Below are 17,972 nucleotides of genomic sequence, written 5' to 3'. Positions count from 1 at the left end.
CGCCCGTGAAATATTTGGCATGCTAAATATCTGGAGCTGTCGGCGATTCACAATCCTGCTGTGTGAAATGAGTTCTGACTGAAAAACACATCGGCGATGACCTACAGCCAATGAGAGAACAGGATACAGGGCAGCGGGAAGTTCGGGGAGGAGTTATATGAAACGTAGTTTGCAGACCAGTGTTGCCAAATCCGCGATTGCCGCCAGTTGTTTTTCATGTCAGCAGGTTGAACCCCTATAACCCCTATAGGGTTGAACCCCTATAACGTAATATTTAGGCCCTGGAATGTGAATTGTACCAGGAGAACCCCGCCAAAAAAAAAGTTGTATTTTACACCCCGAACACGACTTTTACTGGGGGACCCCCTCGAAAGCAATTGGGCTATTTTCAGGCTAGTTTTGAGTAGTAATTGGGCTGGTTTTGTAGCGAAAACCTGCCAACCCTGCACCAGACAGAGTTATCGGTGATTCTCCCCATTGTAAAGTCATGCAGTGTGTAACTTCCTGTCGTCGTTCCATCGTGCAGTGTGAACACAGCAACAACTGAATGCTACCCCAGATAGTCGTTCAGTGTGAAACCAACAGTGATGCGACGTCTTTGAAAATCATGCCATGTGAACTCGGCATAACTTGCTTCTTGTGATACACTACTCAAACCATTTGTTGGAAGTAAGCTGCATTCAAAAATGTCATGGTACTGACATCACAGCCATTAACATATAATCAGTGTTCATTAAGAGAAAAAAATAAAATGCTACAAAAGTTTAAAATGCTTTACAGAGCAAATGTCAAGTTATCACATGGAGCAAGGCTGAGAGGAACTGACAGACTCAGTAGTAGGAAATAGATTTATTATGAATCTAGTGAGAAGTGAAACCGCAACGGCCTCCAAACTTAAGCGGAAGGCAAGAAAGACAAGAGAATCTCTTTAAGGAAAGAGCTGTAAGAGTATGTGTTGAATGCACACATTTTCTGCTTTGCGTACACATTTCTGTTATTGTGCAACTGTAGAGGTTTAAAAAAAGATTACCTAGGAAAAAAACCATCAAATTCACATTAAGTGGAGATAAAACAGCGCAAGTGAAACTTAATGCCAAATCAGATAGCATCTAACAAATGGCACAGCCCTCAGTATATTTCCATTTACAATGACATCTTTTTTTCCTTCCAGCCCGTGTAAGACACAATGGATAAACACACATACACACAGGCCAGTACTGTAAATGAGGAAGGAGATCAGTGCTTGCAAATAAAGGAAGCGTTGCTCCTGTCTTTGTCTTTCTCACTCCTTTGGAAAAAAAATGGATTTCAACAATGAAAAGGGAAACGGCTATGGCTGGGATCCATGGGATTGGATTTCTTCCTCAACTGTTCCCCTAACATCCTCTGCATTATTCACAGATGACGACACTCTCTCTGGGGCATGTCTCTTTTAAACCGACCCGGTGTTTAGCCACCTCCTGCACAAATTCTTGCACTGTGCTATCTCACAGCTAGCATATGGTGATAAGGCTGATGGCGCGACAGCCGCACGGTTTTAAACAGTTTAGGGTCAAAACCTCAGTCAACAACTTGCATCTGGATCAGAGTATACATTTGTGAAGCGAGTAAATGTATGGACATAGGACCCTGTGTGAGTGTGTGCACATGTTTAGACAACTAATTGCAAGTGGTTTCCATTCCTTACATCTGCTGGAAAAGCTCATGAAGAAAAAAAAAGTGTGTAATGTTTGGAGAAGTGGATGCTAACCAGCTTACACACTAAGTGGTACTTGCTTTTATTCAATGGTTTTATCATCTGAAATTTATAAGCCAAATCACCAAATCTCTCTTTTAACAGGCCACACAATTTGAAGTATCATCAACGTTTATATAAACTGTGCAGGACAAATTACACACCAACGTTTAATACTGAGGGTCAGGGGTTTGTTAACCAAGTATGAGTAATACTATATGGTGCTTGCTAAGTGAAGATTAACATCCCATCCAAAATATTATGACTGCACCCTGCTTTGTTTCAGCTCTGTAACTATTTGGCATTTTAGGAAAACATTTGGCAGAGAGATAGATGGGAATGAAGTGAAAAGACGGAGGGGGGACTGAATTCATCACAGTGCATTTAGCTCTTGCTCGCCCTTTCATGTCTTTACTATTATAATTCAGCTGAATAGAAAAACAAAAGCGTAAAGGGATGCCTCGGCTCCCATTAGGACAGCCCTTGCTCGCATCTCCCTGAATCCATGAGGAATGAATAGGGGGGATGTCGGCCTTTGTCATCCTACTAGCTCATCTATGATTCAACACATACCAAGGCTATGAGGACAAGAGAGACCCATTTTTAATCCAATAAAAATATTCAGAGTGATAAGGATTTACTGATGCATGCTGGGTAACTAAAGCCACTATTCAAACAACTGATAGCACAATTCTAAGTAACTTGCTACTAAATACATAATAATTGCATCCTAATGGAGGAACTGGAGAACATTAGAATTTCAGACAAATAGGAAGAAACGTTTGAGTCAATCCATGGAAAGAAACTAATTTCCAAGTGATCTCAAATGCGAGAAAACACAAGCTCGGCAGATGAATCAGCTCTGGGAAATAAAGCAGTTTAGATGTCTGATCATGTCTCATTAAAGTTGACTAGATAAGCTTCTTTCCTCTTCCACATCCAAGAAAAGTCTCTTTTACGGACTTCAAATCCTTTCCAACTACTAAAGCATCCTGAAAATGAAAGAGAGAGAGTGAAAAAGAGAGAGAGAGAGAGTGGGGGTGGACACAAAGCAACCCTCCCTGATGTCCTAGCATTGCTCACCCCTTGATTCTTTTCCTGTGCCCTTCCTTTGTCAAAGCAATCTCTGGGTTTCCAGTGGCCAGACCTCTGCTCCTGCTTGCCCTTTGACCCTTGAATTACTTAGAGTTGGTCTAAAGGCCTTGATCCATCTTTAAATGTAGAGCACATCCCCCTTTTAGCAAGTGTCCACACTTCATAATGCTACTTTGCTTCCACCAATGCACATCGGTTCAAACCTCTCGTCCTGACGTCACTGGCACCATCTGCTCTTACATTCCACAGTCTTCCACCCCACCCGCACTAAATATTTTGCACACTTTCATCTGTATGTGCTTTGACATGTTTATGTAATGGTTTAAATCTATGAGCGCTTGGGAGGAATTACTAAAACAGTCTGATATCAGTCTGCCCGGTGTGTATAACACTTCAGTTTGTGCACAAGGACCTTCACCAGGCAACTAACAACAATCCATCTTTATCTGTGTGCAGTTATACTTGCTCCACGAAAGGTCTATACTGAGTAGAAACTAGATACCAGGACGAACACAGAGGGTCTTGTGATATTTAGAGGAAACGCTCGAGCCTGTATGTAATGAGATCCAACTGAGTTTCACTTGCCAAGACCCAATTTGTCAGATTTAGATGTCAAGGTGTTATTTAAAAAAAAAAAAGAAAAAAAAAACAACAACTCTGGCCTAATGTAAAACTACTCTTGGTTTGAAACTAAAATAGCTCTGTCAATACATGAGAGTAACAGGCTAATCAATGCAAATAACATTTTGCAAGTGCATGAATGTAGATGTGAGTGTGTGACCAACACAATGTCCAGTTGAACCCTTGCAATGCTCTGGAAGTAACAAACCTCAGTATTCAAGGTGTCTGTGCCAATAAATCAGATGTGATATTACTTGGATAAGTTATTGTTAACATATTGACGTTAACTAACATGCTCTGCCATGACAGTCAAAAGCAAAAACTTCAAAAGCAAAAAAATAAAAATAAAAAAGACGTAAATACAGTGGTTCTCAACAAGAAGGCAGCAGAATTATTCAAAATTATTTAAATTAATAGATTATTATTAACACAATTTGTATTAATATTGCATTATTAATTGTATTAATATGCAGTTCTTGAAACTTCTAGAATTAAAAAAAAAGAATTGTTATTAATTCAGGGGGCTTTGAGTCAAAAAGATTGAGATCAATTGCGCTAACACTATACTGCCCCTTGTGGCAGCACTGAAAATGCAACATGTAGCCTAAACGGTTTAAATTTGCGATCTGTCTAATTTTTGAATGCAACAATGAACGATATAAATCAAGCTAACATCTGCATTGAAGAAAAATATGAATTTAACCACTTCCTGATATGCAAGTTTGACTTTATCAGGAATTCATATGACAATACAATTGTGCTTTGCATTGTCAGCATTGCTGCAGGTGGTGCTATAGGATGTACAAGCGTAAAATGTCTTCATTTTATCTTTCAGGTCAACTACTGTAATGGCAGAGCAACGGTTTGAAGAGAACTTTGTTGACTCAGTTGGTTAACATGTTGGCATTTTTACAGCTAACTATCTGAATAAGCATGTACAACAAGACCATGCATGACACAGGATCACACTACATACACGTATACAGTATGTTTTGGGCCTAACCTGCAACTTCACCAAAGTTGTTCTTCACCCACGTCCTGTAGGGGCACCATAAGAACCATGACCACAAAACTGCACAAACAAGTTACACCAACATGACTTCCTGTTGTAAGCTTGGCATTTATTTTTGAATTGATCGCTCTGTTGTGTTTCACAGGAGCACTTTGAAGACTTCACATCAAACAACATAGACATCCTCTGCAATTAATGAAAGGTGAACATAGTTGATAACATGGTAGCTTCTTACCTGAAGTTCGCACCACGCTACTTCCACCGTAGTCTCCGTGTCCAAGCCCTTGTAGACGGTTTTGAACGAACCCCGTCCAATCTCGATGTCAAATTTGAGGAAACGACCATCGGGTGAGGTGCCCACAGCTTTGGTCTCCACTTCTTCATCCTCCTGAACCTTTTTCTCAGCCTCTCTCTGCTCAGCTTCAGCACGGGCCCTCGCCACCCCTTTCTCCTCCTCTTCTTCCTCACGTTTGTCTGCTACTCCGCTCTCCTGCTCCTTGTTGCCCACATCGCTGGGCTCCTTCTCCGCCATCCCAAGGGCCTCGCTCTGCCTCGCACCCACATCCTGCACAGATGGGCTCTGTACCTCCACAATTCCATCAACCCCTGCAGCTCTTCCATCCTCTGCATGTTCTTCCAATACGACACCTGAAACACCTACTTGGGTGTCAATGGTAACATCAGGGGCCGAACCCAGCACCACAGGCACAATGAACTGCTCGCAGTCCGGAGGCGAGGTGAGGATGCAGGCTTTGCTGGGCAAGTCAAGGGCTGTGGCATTGGAGTCACAGATGACGCTACGCCTAAAAAATCTGTGCTCAGCTGTCTTCAGATCTTTATCCATGGTGTGGCGTCGTTTCCTGACCTCCGTGTCTAGCTTCTCACCCACCAGTGAGTCCGAACCAGAGCCGTTCACATTCTTTGGAGGTGGAGGGGCCAAGAAGGTCACCACCTTGTTGGGATTTTCCGACGACATCTCTCCAGGGAAAAAAAATTAAAACTTAAATGTATAAATAAATGATTGTGAAAAAACTCAAATGTAAACCTTGACCTTTTGCGGAAATTTCCTCCTTCAGCTTTTGACTGTGGCACAAAAAGCCTATGAAAAAAGTAATAAAAGCTCACGTGAACCACAGAGTTTGCTGGAAGGCCCCCTCCGTGGGGTATTCCTTACTAACAGTTACTCTTACAGTGTAAGGGGCCAGAGCCCAAGAGAGGAGGTGTTCTTTTATAAACGTAAAAGAACAAGACACAGTCACTGAGAGGCAAGCACTGATGGTGACAGACAAAAACTGTCAAATCCACTTCATCCATCCTGCAGTGACCCGGAGACAGCCGTCATTGGGCATAAGGGACTGCAAGAGGGAAAGGAGCCTTGATATTCTTCAGACTTTCAGAGTGCAGGAAACCTGGCTCCGAAACCAAAAAACCAGGTCCAGGTTTACTACAAGAGACATAAAGAACATATTAATTGCACACACGAACACTTTATGTTTCCTGGTTCAAAAGCATTAAAAGCAGTTCTCCATTCTAATAAGCATTTTAAAAATGATAATAACAGCATCACTTATGTGAGAAATAATACATATTAGCTAATGTTTCAACTAAAATATACGTTTAAACAGCACTAAATTTTCAGTATTAACGTTTAAAGCAGCTACAAATGTTGACTCTATTCAATGCAAGCGTAAGCTACTTCGAAGCCTTTTGCTAACTCGGGTTTCAGTGCGTGTGACTGCTGGGCTTTCACAGGTGTTCAGTTTCAATCGTATAAATATAAAAAATAAAATGTTGTGCCTCAAAATGTCAACAAAACAAACCCGTGTAATGGTAGATGAACACGTCTACTGCGCACGCGGGGGTCGCGAGACGAGTCGCCCTGGTTACGTGGGGTGGCCAGCTGAGATTTGGGGGATTTTTGTAATTCTCCAGCAAAAGACCAGCACAAAACTCAAATAATATCTGGAGTATTTTGCATTTTTGATACATTTAAAATATTAGAAGCTATCAGCGACGCTTTTGAAAAGTTGTCAAGTAACGGCGAACGTTGGTATCGAGCTCATTCTTAAAATAATGCCGCGCGCGTTTAATAGCGTTTTTTGAACAGGAAGCGGTTGCGAATACACATACCAGACTATAATACACAATGGATATTTAATATGGTATGCCTGTCAACCTATAATAAACAAGCCGAGTATAAAAATAGGAGGGCTGGCTGGCCAACGAATAACGTTACCTTTCGTATCGTCATCTCCATTCCCCTCTGATGTAGACAAAGCGACAGCTGCAGTTGCTTGAGTTGACCGAGCGAATAATTTAAGAGAGGTAATCGCCAAATAGTTATAAAGACAAAAAAGAATCACGGCTGGGAAACCGAATGATCAGAAAACACAAATTCCATAGATTTAGCAGAGCTACGCGTTCATCGTGCTGTTTGCTCTACAGGCCAAGTTCAACACGGGGCTGGTGAATCCAACGTGATGCAATGACTCTACTAAATTCGGTATCCAGCGTAACGATGCATCCCGTGATAAAACATTATGACAAATCAACAACAGAGTCCGGTTCCGGTCGACTGCACGCGGATCCGCTGCAAACCACCGATTTTTCTCCTTTCACGTGAACAATGCAACAACATCCACTGCGGTTTGCGTTCGCTGCTGTCGAGCCGGCTGAGTCGTTATCCTTATGCAGCAGTCGACAAATGGCAACTGGTAGTCTCCATATGCAGTATTAGGGTTTCTCTGGAAGTGCTGCTCTTGGATCGGTTGGTGTTATTAAGACTCCAGTCTGTCACGTTGGTTTTAGCTCCGAAGCTCTGCTGCTGCTGTCTACAGTACCCTCCCACTGAATACTGACAGCAGAGACGCCAGCCGGCAGTGTCTCATTACGGCCTGAGGAGGTCGCTGTTTCCTTCCTCAGTTTATTTACAAAATTGCTGTACAAGAGTTGATCCCTTTCCTCAGCAGCAGTTTAAAATGAATGCAGTTTTCTTCAAGTATACTTTTGTTTGCAATGCTAATTCTTATTTTGTCTTAAAATGTGTAAGAAACTAACATTCTCAGTGTCAGTGTATCCTTATCTAAGTGTTTTTTGACAGGCGGTGTTGTGCAATGCATGTCAGTTGCACACTCTCTTATCTGAAGTGCTTATTAAGAGCTTGCTTCAGGTTGGACCACAGCAGAGATGCCAATATATCTCGTTTGCCCTGGCATGGAATTCGGGCTCTTCTTCCATGCGGCTAATTAACAGTAAATCTGCAAGCAATCAGGCCGTTAAACGTAAACTTCTGGCACATGTGCTTTTTTACTGTGCAAACAAAAAGCTTTTCAAATTCTAGCATGGTCCATGCAACAAAAATATTTTTCCTTTGTAATTTATTACAGATGATGGGCATTAAATAATGATGCATGAAACTGTTAACAGTCCTTTGGGGAAAAAGTGCATGCACATCTATTGGAAGATAGATAATAATTAGTCATATGAATCATGAAGCAAATTTAAAATGCTATTTAAAAAGATATCCAACAATGAAAGCAAAAACTAAAATACCATATTTACTGTAAGTGCTCAGTGCTTTATTAAAAAGGATGAATGAGGAAGCATATACGGTAAGCAAGATTTCAATTATTTTGCTCAAATTAATTTATGCATTTTTGAAATTTTATTATGCGTATTAAGCATATCTCCTTGGTTTGTGTTATACATTTCACTTTATATTTTTGCAAAACTTAACACATTCAGTTTTATATTTAAATAAAATATTAATACTAATGTAGGAAATGGCAAAACGAGTTTCACAATTTGAGTTGAATTACTTAAATAAATGAACTTTTCCATGACATTCTAATTTATTGAGATGCACCTGTACAAGTTATGTTGAATTTTCATCTTGCAAAAAATGTTACACATAACAGCATGGAAAGTGTAAATTCAAATAAAGAAACATTATTGTTTTTTGTTCTCTTTTTCTCTGGCCAGACTGTTTCCTCAAAGCCTATTAATATGAAGCCCCTTATAACACTAGACATTTGTTTTTCTTTTTTGCATTCCCTTCCTCCGCAGATGGCACACACGAGCAGGATCTTTCCTAACATTGCAGATTCTCTATGGAGGCCCCACTGCTACTTAAAACCTCCTGTGGGGTCCAAAGAGGTGACAGAAGCATGTGCAAGATGTGCTAGTCCAGTAAGACAGTAAGGTGTCAAGGTCACGGTATGTATCTTTGATTGCACCCTGGGAGGCTGTTTGTTTTGGATGCATTGACTGTGGGATGGGTACACTTTGTTCCCCTGTTCAAATGAAGGCAGTGATTGAGCTCTGTTGACATACAGGTCAATTGAGAGCATGTGGAAATTTCACACTGGTAAGAATAACACTGCTTAGAAGACCGCATTAACGTACATTAACAAACCATTCACTATTTGACTAATTAATTTGTGCAAACAGAATGTGTCAAATGAGTCCACACAGCTGGTAAAAGCATGAATTCAGTCGATCAATTAATATCTTGTGAAGTGTAAAGCTGTGTGTTTGCACTCATATTTTGCCAGAAGCAGAGGTTTAAAGTTCAAACACTTAAACGTTGAATTTGGACATTTGTGGATTACTTGTGGATTATTGTGATGTTTTTATCAGCTGTTTGGACTCTCATTCTGACGGCACCCATTCACTGCAAAGGATCCATTGGTGAGCAAGTGATGTGATGCCAATTTTCTCCAAATCTGTTTTGATGAAGAAACAAACTCATCTATATATTGGATGGCCTGAGGGTGAGTACATTTTCAGCAACTTTTCATTTTTGGGTGAACCATTTCTTTACGTGAGTGTGAAAATTAGATTAGAAAAGTAACAAAATAAGGATTGAGAAAGAAAAAAAACTTCAAGCTCTTAAATTTGCATGTACAGTAATATAATGTAGCTTCAGTACATCCGTTTATCCACTAGGCGGTGGTAATGAGTGAATGAGAAAAACAGGCATTTGTTTAGCACCCAACATGCATATACCGTGCATTTGATTATTCATTATGATAAATATAATTTGTATATTTTTAAACACTATGTTAGTCCTCTCACTGTGCATTACTGGGATATTGTATTTAGACTGGTCTTTTAAGATAACTGCAACACTCCGGAAGGTAAATATTTACTCTGAGATTGAAACAATGCACAAGCTAATCTAAATGAGTGTAAGGAGGGTTATCTTAAAGTCACCATGTCAAATGCTTGCTGGAAAGTTTAACATTCTATTGTAAAGAGCCACTGGATGTCCGCACATGCTAATCTTTCAGCACAGTTGTATGCAAAGTCAGGTGACATACAGTATATAATTTAGAGAATATGCAGACCCACTTCATTAAAATTCCAGCTCATGTACCAGGAAACATTTCAGCTCATGCAAACGGAAGAAAATGTTGCTCATCATTTTTTTTCTTACGTATTGCGTGCAAAAAAAAGGGTTGCTTTTTTTCAAACTGAGCTTAAAAAAATCTAAATGTGACTCAGATTTGGTGTTTCAGTAAACGTATATGCATTGCATAACTTGGTCATAAGACAAATGGTCATGGGAATCTGACATAAAATAGTCAAGCTTAGTATTTTGGTTCAGAACACTCTTTAGTTGTCAGAGTGACGTGATGACAGATGCCCTGTCAAATATCTGTGTTTTTGTTCAAACTTCTAAAGCAAGTCCTGTTTGATGGTATGGAGCAGAGGGTACACAATGTACAGCGCCCACACCAGAGTTCAGAGGCTGGGTGGAGTCTATCTATTGTCTAACATATAGGAAAACAAACCCATTAAAAGCTATTTTGTTGATTAACTGAAAGGAAATGTCTTGAATTTGTTCATTAGGTCTTCATCTCACAAAATGCTACTTCTCAGAAGAAGTTTTGTCTCTGCTAAAGTTTTTTATTTTTTTTTAATAGGCATAAAGTACCATTCAAAAGTTTGGGGTCAGTAAGATTTTTGTTTTGAAAGAAATTAATACATTTATTCATCAAGGGTGCATAAAATTGATCAAAGTGACTGTAAACACATTTAAAATGTTAAGATTTCTGTTTCAAATAAATGCTGTTCTGTTGAACTTTCTATTCATAAAAGAAACCTGAAAAAAATGCATCATCGTTTCCACAAAAATATTAAGCAACAACTGTTGTTGTTATTTAGCACCAAATCAGCATTAGAATGAAGAGTGGAATAATGGCTTCTGAAATTCAGGTTTGACAGCAGAGAAATCAATTATATTTAAAAAATAGATTTAAAAAGAAAAAAGTTATACTTCAAATTATAATAAAATTGCATAATATTGCTGTTTTTACTGTATTTGTTATCAAATAAATGCAGCCTTGGTGAGCATGTATAGTGCATGCACAGCACATTAGCTCACACATGGACAGAGTAAGGCAATGTATTGGCCACTTGGACCAGATTCCAACATGGATAGAAGTTCATTTTAATTCAGTCTATTTTAGGCCTCAGAGTGGTCATCTGCTCTGGCTTAGTGTTTGAGGTTACATGCAGAGATGTTTTGGGCACGCGCGGAGCACAAAGAACCACAAATGCCACGTGTCCACCACTATTGCAGCTGCGATGGCACACAGCCCATGTACTGTGTCAGTGACTGTAGTTGCTAATGCCTCATTGTGTATTTTAGGAGAAGAGCGAGTGAGTGACCAGCACGAGCTGTCACTGTGGGAACAGTCAAAGAGAGCGAACATGCTGCTGTTGAGTTCTTCACAGATGAAAGAAATTGTTCACCCAAAAATTTAAATTTGCTGAAAATGTACTCACATTAGCACTTGCTCACCAATGGATCCTCTGCAGTGAATGGGTGCCGTCAGAATGAGAGTTCAAACAGCTGATAAAAACATCACAATACACACTCCAGTCCATCAATTAATGTTTTGTAAAGTGAAAAGTTGCATATTTAGAAGTAACATCCATAATTAAGACATTTTTAACTTTAAACCATTGCTTCCGGCTAAAAGTTGAGTCCTCTATCCGTAATACTGTGAAAAATTGTCTACTCTGAATCAGGAGAGAAATATGCACATGCAGATCAAGCACTGTTTACAAGCAAAAACACACAGCTTTTCACTTCAGAAGACATTAATGTACTGGAGTTGTGTAAATTTCTTGTGGACAATTGTGATGCTTTTATCAGCTGTTTGGACTCTCATTCTGACGGCACCCATTCACTGCAGAGGATCCACTGGTGAGCAAGTGATGTAATGCTACATTTCTCCAAATCAGTTCTGATGAAGAAGCAAACTCATCTACATCTTGGATGGCCTGAGTACATTTTTAAGAAAATGTTTATTTTGGGATGAACTATTGAAGCTCTGGACGATGGCACTGTTGAGTGAACCTTCGTTTCAAAGGGCAAAAATGTCTCTACATCCATCTATCACCTTCTCACAAGAAATTCTCTTTTTTTGGCCCCTCCTTGCTCTTTTTTTTTTTCGTAGTGAGGCCCAGAACCTCAGCAAACACAGGCACGTTTAACATGCCTGCATCGGGGCAGTGCAGTTGAAACAGCCCTCTGTCAATCCACACCCTTAATGGAGGCTGTTCTTCAGCTTCGTTTGATGCTTTTCTTTAGCCAATCCTCTCTGTGTCTGTAATTACAGCAATTATTATTCTCCCTGGTGACTTTGTGAGTCAAATCACTATTGTGACTGCATAATGGGACGTTATGTGCCTCGTTTGAATAATTGCTAACAAGAAAACAAGCATGTCACTGTCGTCTTGGATGAAAATATCCATTTCATGCTTTAATACCGGACACGCTTTATCCAAATGCTCGCTGTTATCTAATATGTGAGAGCATGCCAAGGCCACATTGTCAGAAGAAAGTGTCTTGTAACACCACACGGCTGCCACTGTGTAATGTGTGTCACCGCTGTGGTGTTCTGGTTTGTGTATGATGGCTTGAAATGCAATATGCATAATATTGTGTTTTAATCACACAATATGTGGTCACACCTAAGTGTCTGCAGCATTACGACACTGATGGTTGTAATAGATTTGGAAAAGCCAGTAGTTTAGGTTTACTGAGTCAAACTTTGGTCTTTGTGGAGAGCCAGTCCCACCCTCCATACTATAAATGTCAAGGACATGTGAAATTATTCTAAAATCTCTGATAGCTAAAAGTATCTATCCAGGCCCAAGATAAGATTTCATCTTATATTTTTGTATGAAATAAGATATTTACTGTTACCGGGAGACATTGAAGAAAAAAAAAAAAAAAAAAAAAGTCAAATTTCAATCTAATATGGGTTATGAGGATTATGTGCTTATTTCTTGAAAGGATAGTTCACCAAAAAAATCGCTCACTCTCATGTTGTTCCAAACTCACGTGATGTTTTATGTAATGAAAGTGAATGAGTAGTGGGGATGTGAAGCTTCAAAATTATATATCAATATTCCAAGTTTTCTGAAGCCATTTTTTTTTGTGAAGAACAAACTGTAATTTAAGTCACTGTTCACAAAAAAACTCTTGACATCCACCTTAGATCTCCTTGATGTGTTCATGAGAGAAGTAGCAGTGTCTAATTCATGAATGAATCATTCTTTTGAATCAGATCTTTTCAATGAATCAGTTGAGTAAGTTTGCAAATAATTTATTTAGTAATTAGACTGGTCCAATTCATGTTCATCTGGTCCAATATCCAATTCATTTACAATTTTTAAAAATCTTTTCAATGAATTGGATGATTCATTAGAAACTAGACTGATCCAACTCTTTTAACCCAATGATTCACTGGATTCACTTGAATTTTGGTCTGATTGTCATACAAAGCTATCAAATTGCTTTAAAAGATTGTGTTATATAACACAAACGTCTTATGGATTACATCTATAATGTTTTTATGAAACATTTATGGTTCTTTTTGTCCTTTTTAAGACCTTCATTGTGGTTGCATAAAACAGAAAGTCATACAGGTTTGGAATGACATGAGGGTGAGTGAAAAAAACGTTTATTTCTGGATAAACTATCCCTTTAAAGCCGAAGTGCACTCTTAAAAATAAAGGTGCTTCACGATGCCATAGAAGAACTTTTTTGTCTAAAAGTTCCATAAAGAACCTTTAACATCTGAAGAACCTTTCTTTTTCACAAAAGGTTCTTCAGATTATAAAAAGGTAAGAAAGAGATGATTCTTTAAAGAACCTTTGACTGAATGGTTAAGAGTGTGTGTCATTTCTGCACAACTAATTGTAAAAATAACAGCTGTTTCCAACAAGTTTTCTTAAAACTGTCGGCCATTGTCCAGCCAAACAGGCATTTCTACCCCAAACTTATGCCATTGGTTGAAGCAGAAATTGACATGTCAGAATGCTCAAACAGATAGAGCAGTATTGAAATAGCCAGTGTTTGCACTTTTCGGAAAAATGAGCTTACTTAAAGTAGCCTCTGCATTTTAAACAAGCAGGAGACGGTATATTTTAACTCTGAAACCACTAGACACATCATCGAATTTATCACTGTTTGCCTGTTTTCCAAATTCGGTCTTTTTGTGTGCTTTATATTAAACCACTGACCACATATTGGCCACACATTTATAAAAATATCAAAATGTTGCATTTTAAGTGTTGGGTGAGTGGATGAGCTCTGAATGTAGCCTTTTACTGGATGGGGGAATTTGAGTCTAATTATACTGCCTGGGCACTTGAACAAGAAACAGACTAAATCTAGCCTTCCTTCTCTTTGCAGACTGTGATTACATTGGCTATAGTGTATTTGACTGGTTTACTGTTTACAAAGGAGTGCTCAGTTTTGATGTGACCCAGTCCAGTGGGTTGGAGTGGGCTGGAATTAAAGAAAAGAATGAATAACACACTTGTTTGCCTGGACGGCTGTCCTTGCTGTGTGCCATGAATTTCTTTTAAAGCTTTTACCATCTTTCCTACTTTCCCTTTCTGAGGAACTCTGAGCGTATCTGGACTCTGATTCAGCCGTTTAGCACCAGCGACAGTCGTCTGGGACTCAGCCATGGCAGCAGCAAGAGAACGTACAGATCTACAGGTACGCTGAGATGTCTAGAAGCCGTTGGTATTTCTTTGGGGGCTGCGACATTGCATTCCTCATTTTCTTTCCCTTGCTCTCTGTTCTGCTCCGTCCTCACATCGGGGTGCAGAATGTTGTGTATTTAGAGGAAGGTAATCAAGTAGTTCTCTCTCTTCTGAAGCTGAGCATCACTCAAAGAATCCATCAAATATCAATTAGTGATAGACTGCAAAGACTGACTGAACCTTTAATGTACCTGATGATCAACACGACATGCACTTACCAGATTATTACTGGGGTCAGGAGGATTGTCGCAAACCTCTGACAGCCATGGCTTCTCAGGGAGAGAATTACAACACTGGGAAAGCTGGGAATTGTTTATATGTTCAGTAAAAATTAGTCTCTTGAAGCACAATTCTGAAAAAGTTTCTATTTCTGGCAATGTGATATTTTTAGATGGCTCATTATATCAGATGACTGAAACAAGTTATTCTGAATTGTTTCTTATAGGATTTTTAAGAGGTTTTAGAACAAAATAATTTAGGAATAAAATACAGCTTGAAGCTTTTTTTTTTAAAGGACAGTTCACCCAAAAATGAAAAATCTGTCATCTGTAATTGACTTACCCATAAATCATTACAAACCTGTATGACTTTCTTCTGTGGAACACAAAAGAAGATATTATGGGGAAAAAAACTGTAATGTTTTTTTCATACAGTGAATATCGGCAGGTTCATATTCTTAAAAATAAATGAAGTACACCACCATTCAAAGGTTTTGGGTCAAAGATTTTTTTTTTATTAAGATATCTTATGCTCACCAAGGCTGCATTTATTGGATGAAAAATACAGTTAAAAAGGTATTATTTTTGAATATTATTAATTTTTTAAAATAATTGTTTTCTATTTTTATTTATTTTAAAATGTAATTTATTCCTGAGATGACAAAGCTGAATTTTCATCATCATTACTCTAGTTTCCAGTGTCACATGATCCTTCAGAAATCATAATATGCAGATTAAAACATCATCATCATCATCATCATCATCATTATTATTATTATTATTATTATTATAAAAAACAGTTGTGCTGCTCCATATTTTTCTGGAAACTGTGATACATTTTTTTTTCAGGATTCTTTGATGAATGAGTTTATTTAATAATAGAAATATAAATCTTTTGTAAATTTATAAATGCCTTAACTGTCACTTTTGAACAATTTAATGCATCCTTGCTCAATAAAACTATTTATTTATTTAAAAAAAAATTACTGATCCAACTTTTGAACAGTAGAGTATATTTTTACGTTCTCCAGTGAACTTTCCCTTTAAGGTTTTATTCAATGACTTTTTCAGATGTGCTTCTATTATTAGTGGCATATATTAAATTCCACTTCCTAGGGACAGATTCCTGCAGGATTTGTTTGTCATAGGACTATCCTTGCTCCTCACATGCGTCACATCCATCTTGCTAAGTATGTGCCAGTAAATGTCCAAATGTCCTATCTGCTGACTTGTTATTTTTTAACAACATTATATTATTAACTTTAGTAACCCATGGCCAGAGCAGCAAAGACAGAAATTAGTTATGAAACTAAGGTCTCAGTGCGGTCACTTGCAGCAGAACGACACACCATCATGTGTCCGAGAAGCGCAGCTCGCCGGGTCTCCAACCTAATCCACAGTCCTGACAGTGAGTTTAGGATCCCATTTCCTCAGGATTACACAGCACTCACAGGCAGGGCAGTTGGAGTACTATATAATATTACAGAGCACATTGATCCCTGTGAAAATGATTGCCAGATAACGCACTGATTAAAACATGGGCCATGAGGGTTCAACGGATGTAAAATGGTTTAAGGGGTTCGTCTGACCTCGGATATGTGCATTACTGGTATGAGATAACAGATATTACTCAGTTTTACCCTAGGGTTGAAAATAAGTCATGTCACTTACATGAAAGTTATGCTTTGACTTTCCATGGTTTTGAGATTTAGGCCTAACTTTAGGCTATTTTTCTTTGCCAGTGCAATTTATATCAAATTCTATCCCGAGATTCTCTCCAGTCTTTTCTTGTATTCTCCACTGAAACATTTGGAGTGTCTTTGTGAAGTACAGCATGATGACTGGCATTTCTGGGAATTGGCTACTACTCTTTGACCTGATGGCACCTTGGTGCCACTTCATCCAGGCTCTATAGTGGGCAGTAGCACCTGATCTGGCATCTCTCACACTTCTGTCACACATTTGAAGGCAACACAGCCACGTGTTGAATGCATTTCCTTCAACTTTGTGTCATTTTGTGCTTTTTCCCTTCATGACTGGGAGTGTCTCAGAAGGGTGCGTGTGGAATTCATATTGAATTTCCGTGGAAATCCAAGCGACGTATAGATCTTTCTGGCCTGCAGGCCTGGATCATGTCCCATGATGCAGTGCTGCTGTTGCAGTAACAATAACAGCTAATACTCAAATGCACCCAGGAATGCTGGGAGATTTAAGTGTTTCCAGATGGGGGATGAAACACAGATTTGCACAATTATGCTGTCATCTATGAAGGGGTCCTGTAAACATTAAAGTGCACTCACATGATGAGAAGTAAAAGTGACCTTTTTAAAAATTTTGCAGCAGCTTTGGTGATTTTGAAGCTTATAGAATGAGGGCATGATATCATGAGGTTTAAAACGAAGGCCAAACATGTGTTATGTAAGTGCATTAAACAGGGTTATTGGTAATTAGGTTTGTTTGCTATAATAATAACACAGTGTTTAATGTTTAACTCTCCTCCTCTGGTTACAGTCGTCTGTCGGCTGGATGTTTGGTCACTGTGGTGACAGTTGGATGCAGATGTCTATAGTTTCTGTGTAGATGAACACAAAATCCTCATTGTTTTTATGAAGACATCTAGTAGGAGAAATAATAGGAGAAATTAAGGGTTTTCCCCTTTCAATTTCACGGTTTCCAAAAAAAGTCTTGTTGAATAATATCTTTAAATAATACTTTACTGTATATTATGATAAGCACAATGGATCTTGTATTAAAGTAAGAAATAGTTTGTGAATTATCCAATTCCCAGTCATAAAACGGACTGGAAAAGCTGCCCATGCAAGCATTAGGTAATTTGTGTCTGGACATTGTCAAACCCATTCATTCTAGGACATTTACTCACAAAAACTCTTTAGTTAGTTAATGGTTAGTTCCCATGATGAAAAACTGTAATAGAAAGAGACATTTCAAGTCTTTTTTACAGATTTTTCAGTTTTTGGAAGTGAAAAAAGTCATATTAGAATTTACAGTGAAAATCTACAGTGAAAAAAATGAAATTCCCAGAAGAGTTGATACCTCACATTTGACTTTTTATTTGTATTTATTGATTTATTTTTTTAGTAATACAATATATTAGTAATTGCCATGCCGCTCTCTCATTACCACCTGTGTTTTTAGTGATTGTCAGTATGTGTGTGTGTGTGTGTGTGTGTGTGTGTGTGTGTGTGTGTGTGTGTGT

General features: G+C 38.6%; 2 protein-coding genes across 5 annotated transcripts in view; one reads left to right on the top strand and one right to left on the bottom strand.

Moving 5' to 3' along the window:
- LOC107658853 (serine/threonine-protein kinase WNK1-like) overlaps positions 1-6,915 on the bottom strand; it is a 79,124-nt gene extending 72,209 nt beyond the window's left edge. For all 3 annotated transcript variants that reach the window (XM_016447530.1, XM_016447531.1, XM_016447532.1), the window contains exons 1-2: positions 6,700-6,915; positions 4,699-5,907 (exon numbers count right to left, since the gene is read on the bottom strand). In XM_016447530.1, coding sequence (XP_016303016.1) covers positions 4,699-5,439 — 741 coding nt within the window. In that variant the 5' untranslated portion in view covers positions 5,440-5,907; positions 6,700-6,915. The remainder of the gene's footprint in view (positions 1-4,698; positions 5,908-6,699) is intronic.
- Positions 6,916-14,392: 7,477 nt separating this feature from the next.
- Positions 14,393-17,972, top strand: part of LOC107658851 (ninjurin-2-like) — a 19,065-nt gene continuing 15,485 nt past the window's right edge. For both annotated transcript variants that reach the window (XM_016447528.1, XM_016447527.1), the window contains exon 1: positions 14,393-14,490. In XM_016447528.1, coding sequence (XP_016303014.1) covers positions 14,458-14,490 — 33 coding nt within the window. In that variant the 5' untranslated portion in view covers positions 14,393-14,457. The remainder of the gene's footprint in view (positions 14,491-17,972) is intronic.

The sequence above is a fragment of the Sinocyclocheilus anshuiensis genome, unplaced genomic scaffold (genome assembly GCF_001515605.1).
Source record: "Sinocyclocheilus anshuiensis isolate Anshui unplaced genomic scaffold, SAMN03320099.WGS_v1.1 scaffold283, whole genome shotgun sequence".
NCBI classification, from domain to species: Eukaryota; Metazoa; Chordata; class Actinopteri; order Cypriniformes; family Cyprinidae; genus Sinocyclocheilus; species Sinocyclocheilus anshuiensis.
Note: the sequence above shows the minus strand (reverse complement) of the source record. Positions and strands in the feature narration are given on the sequence as shown.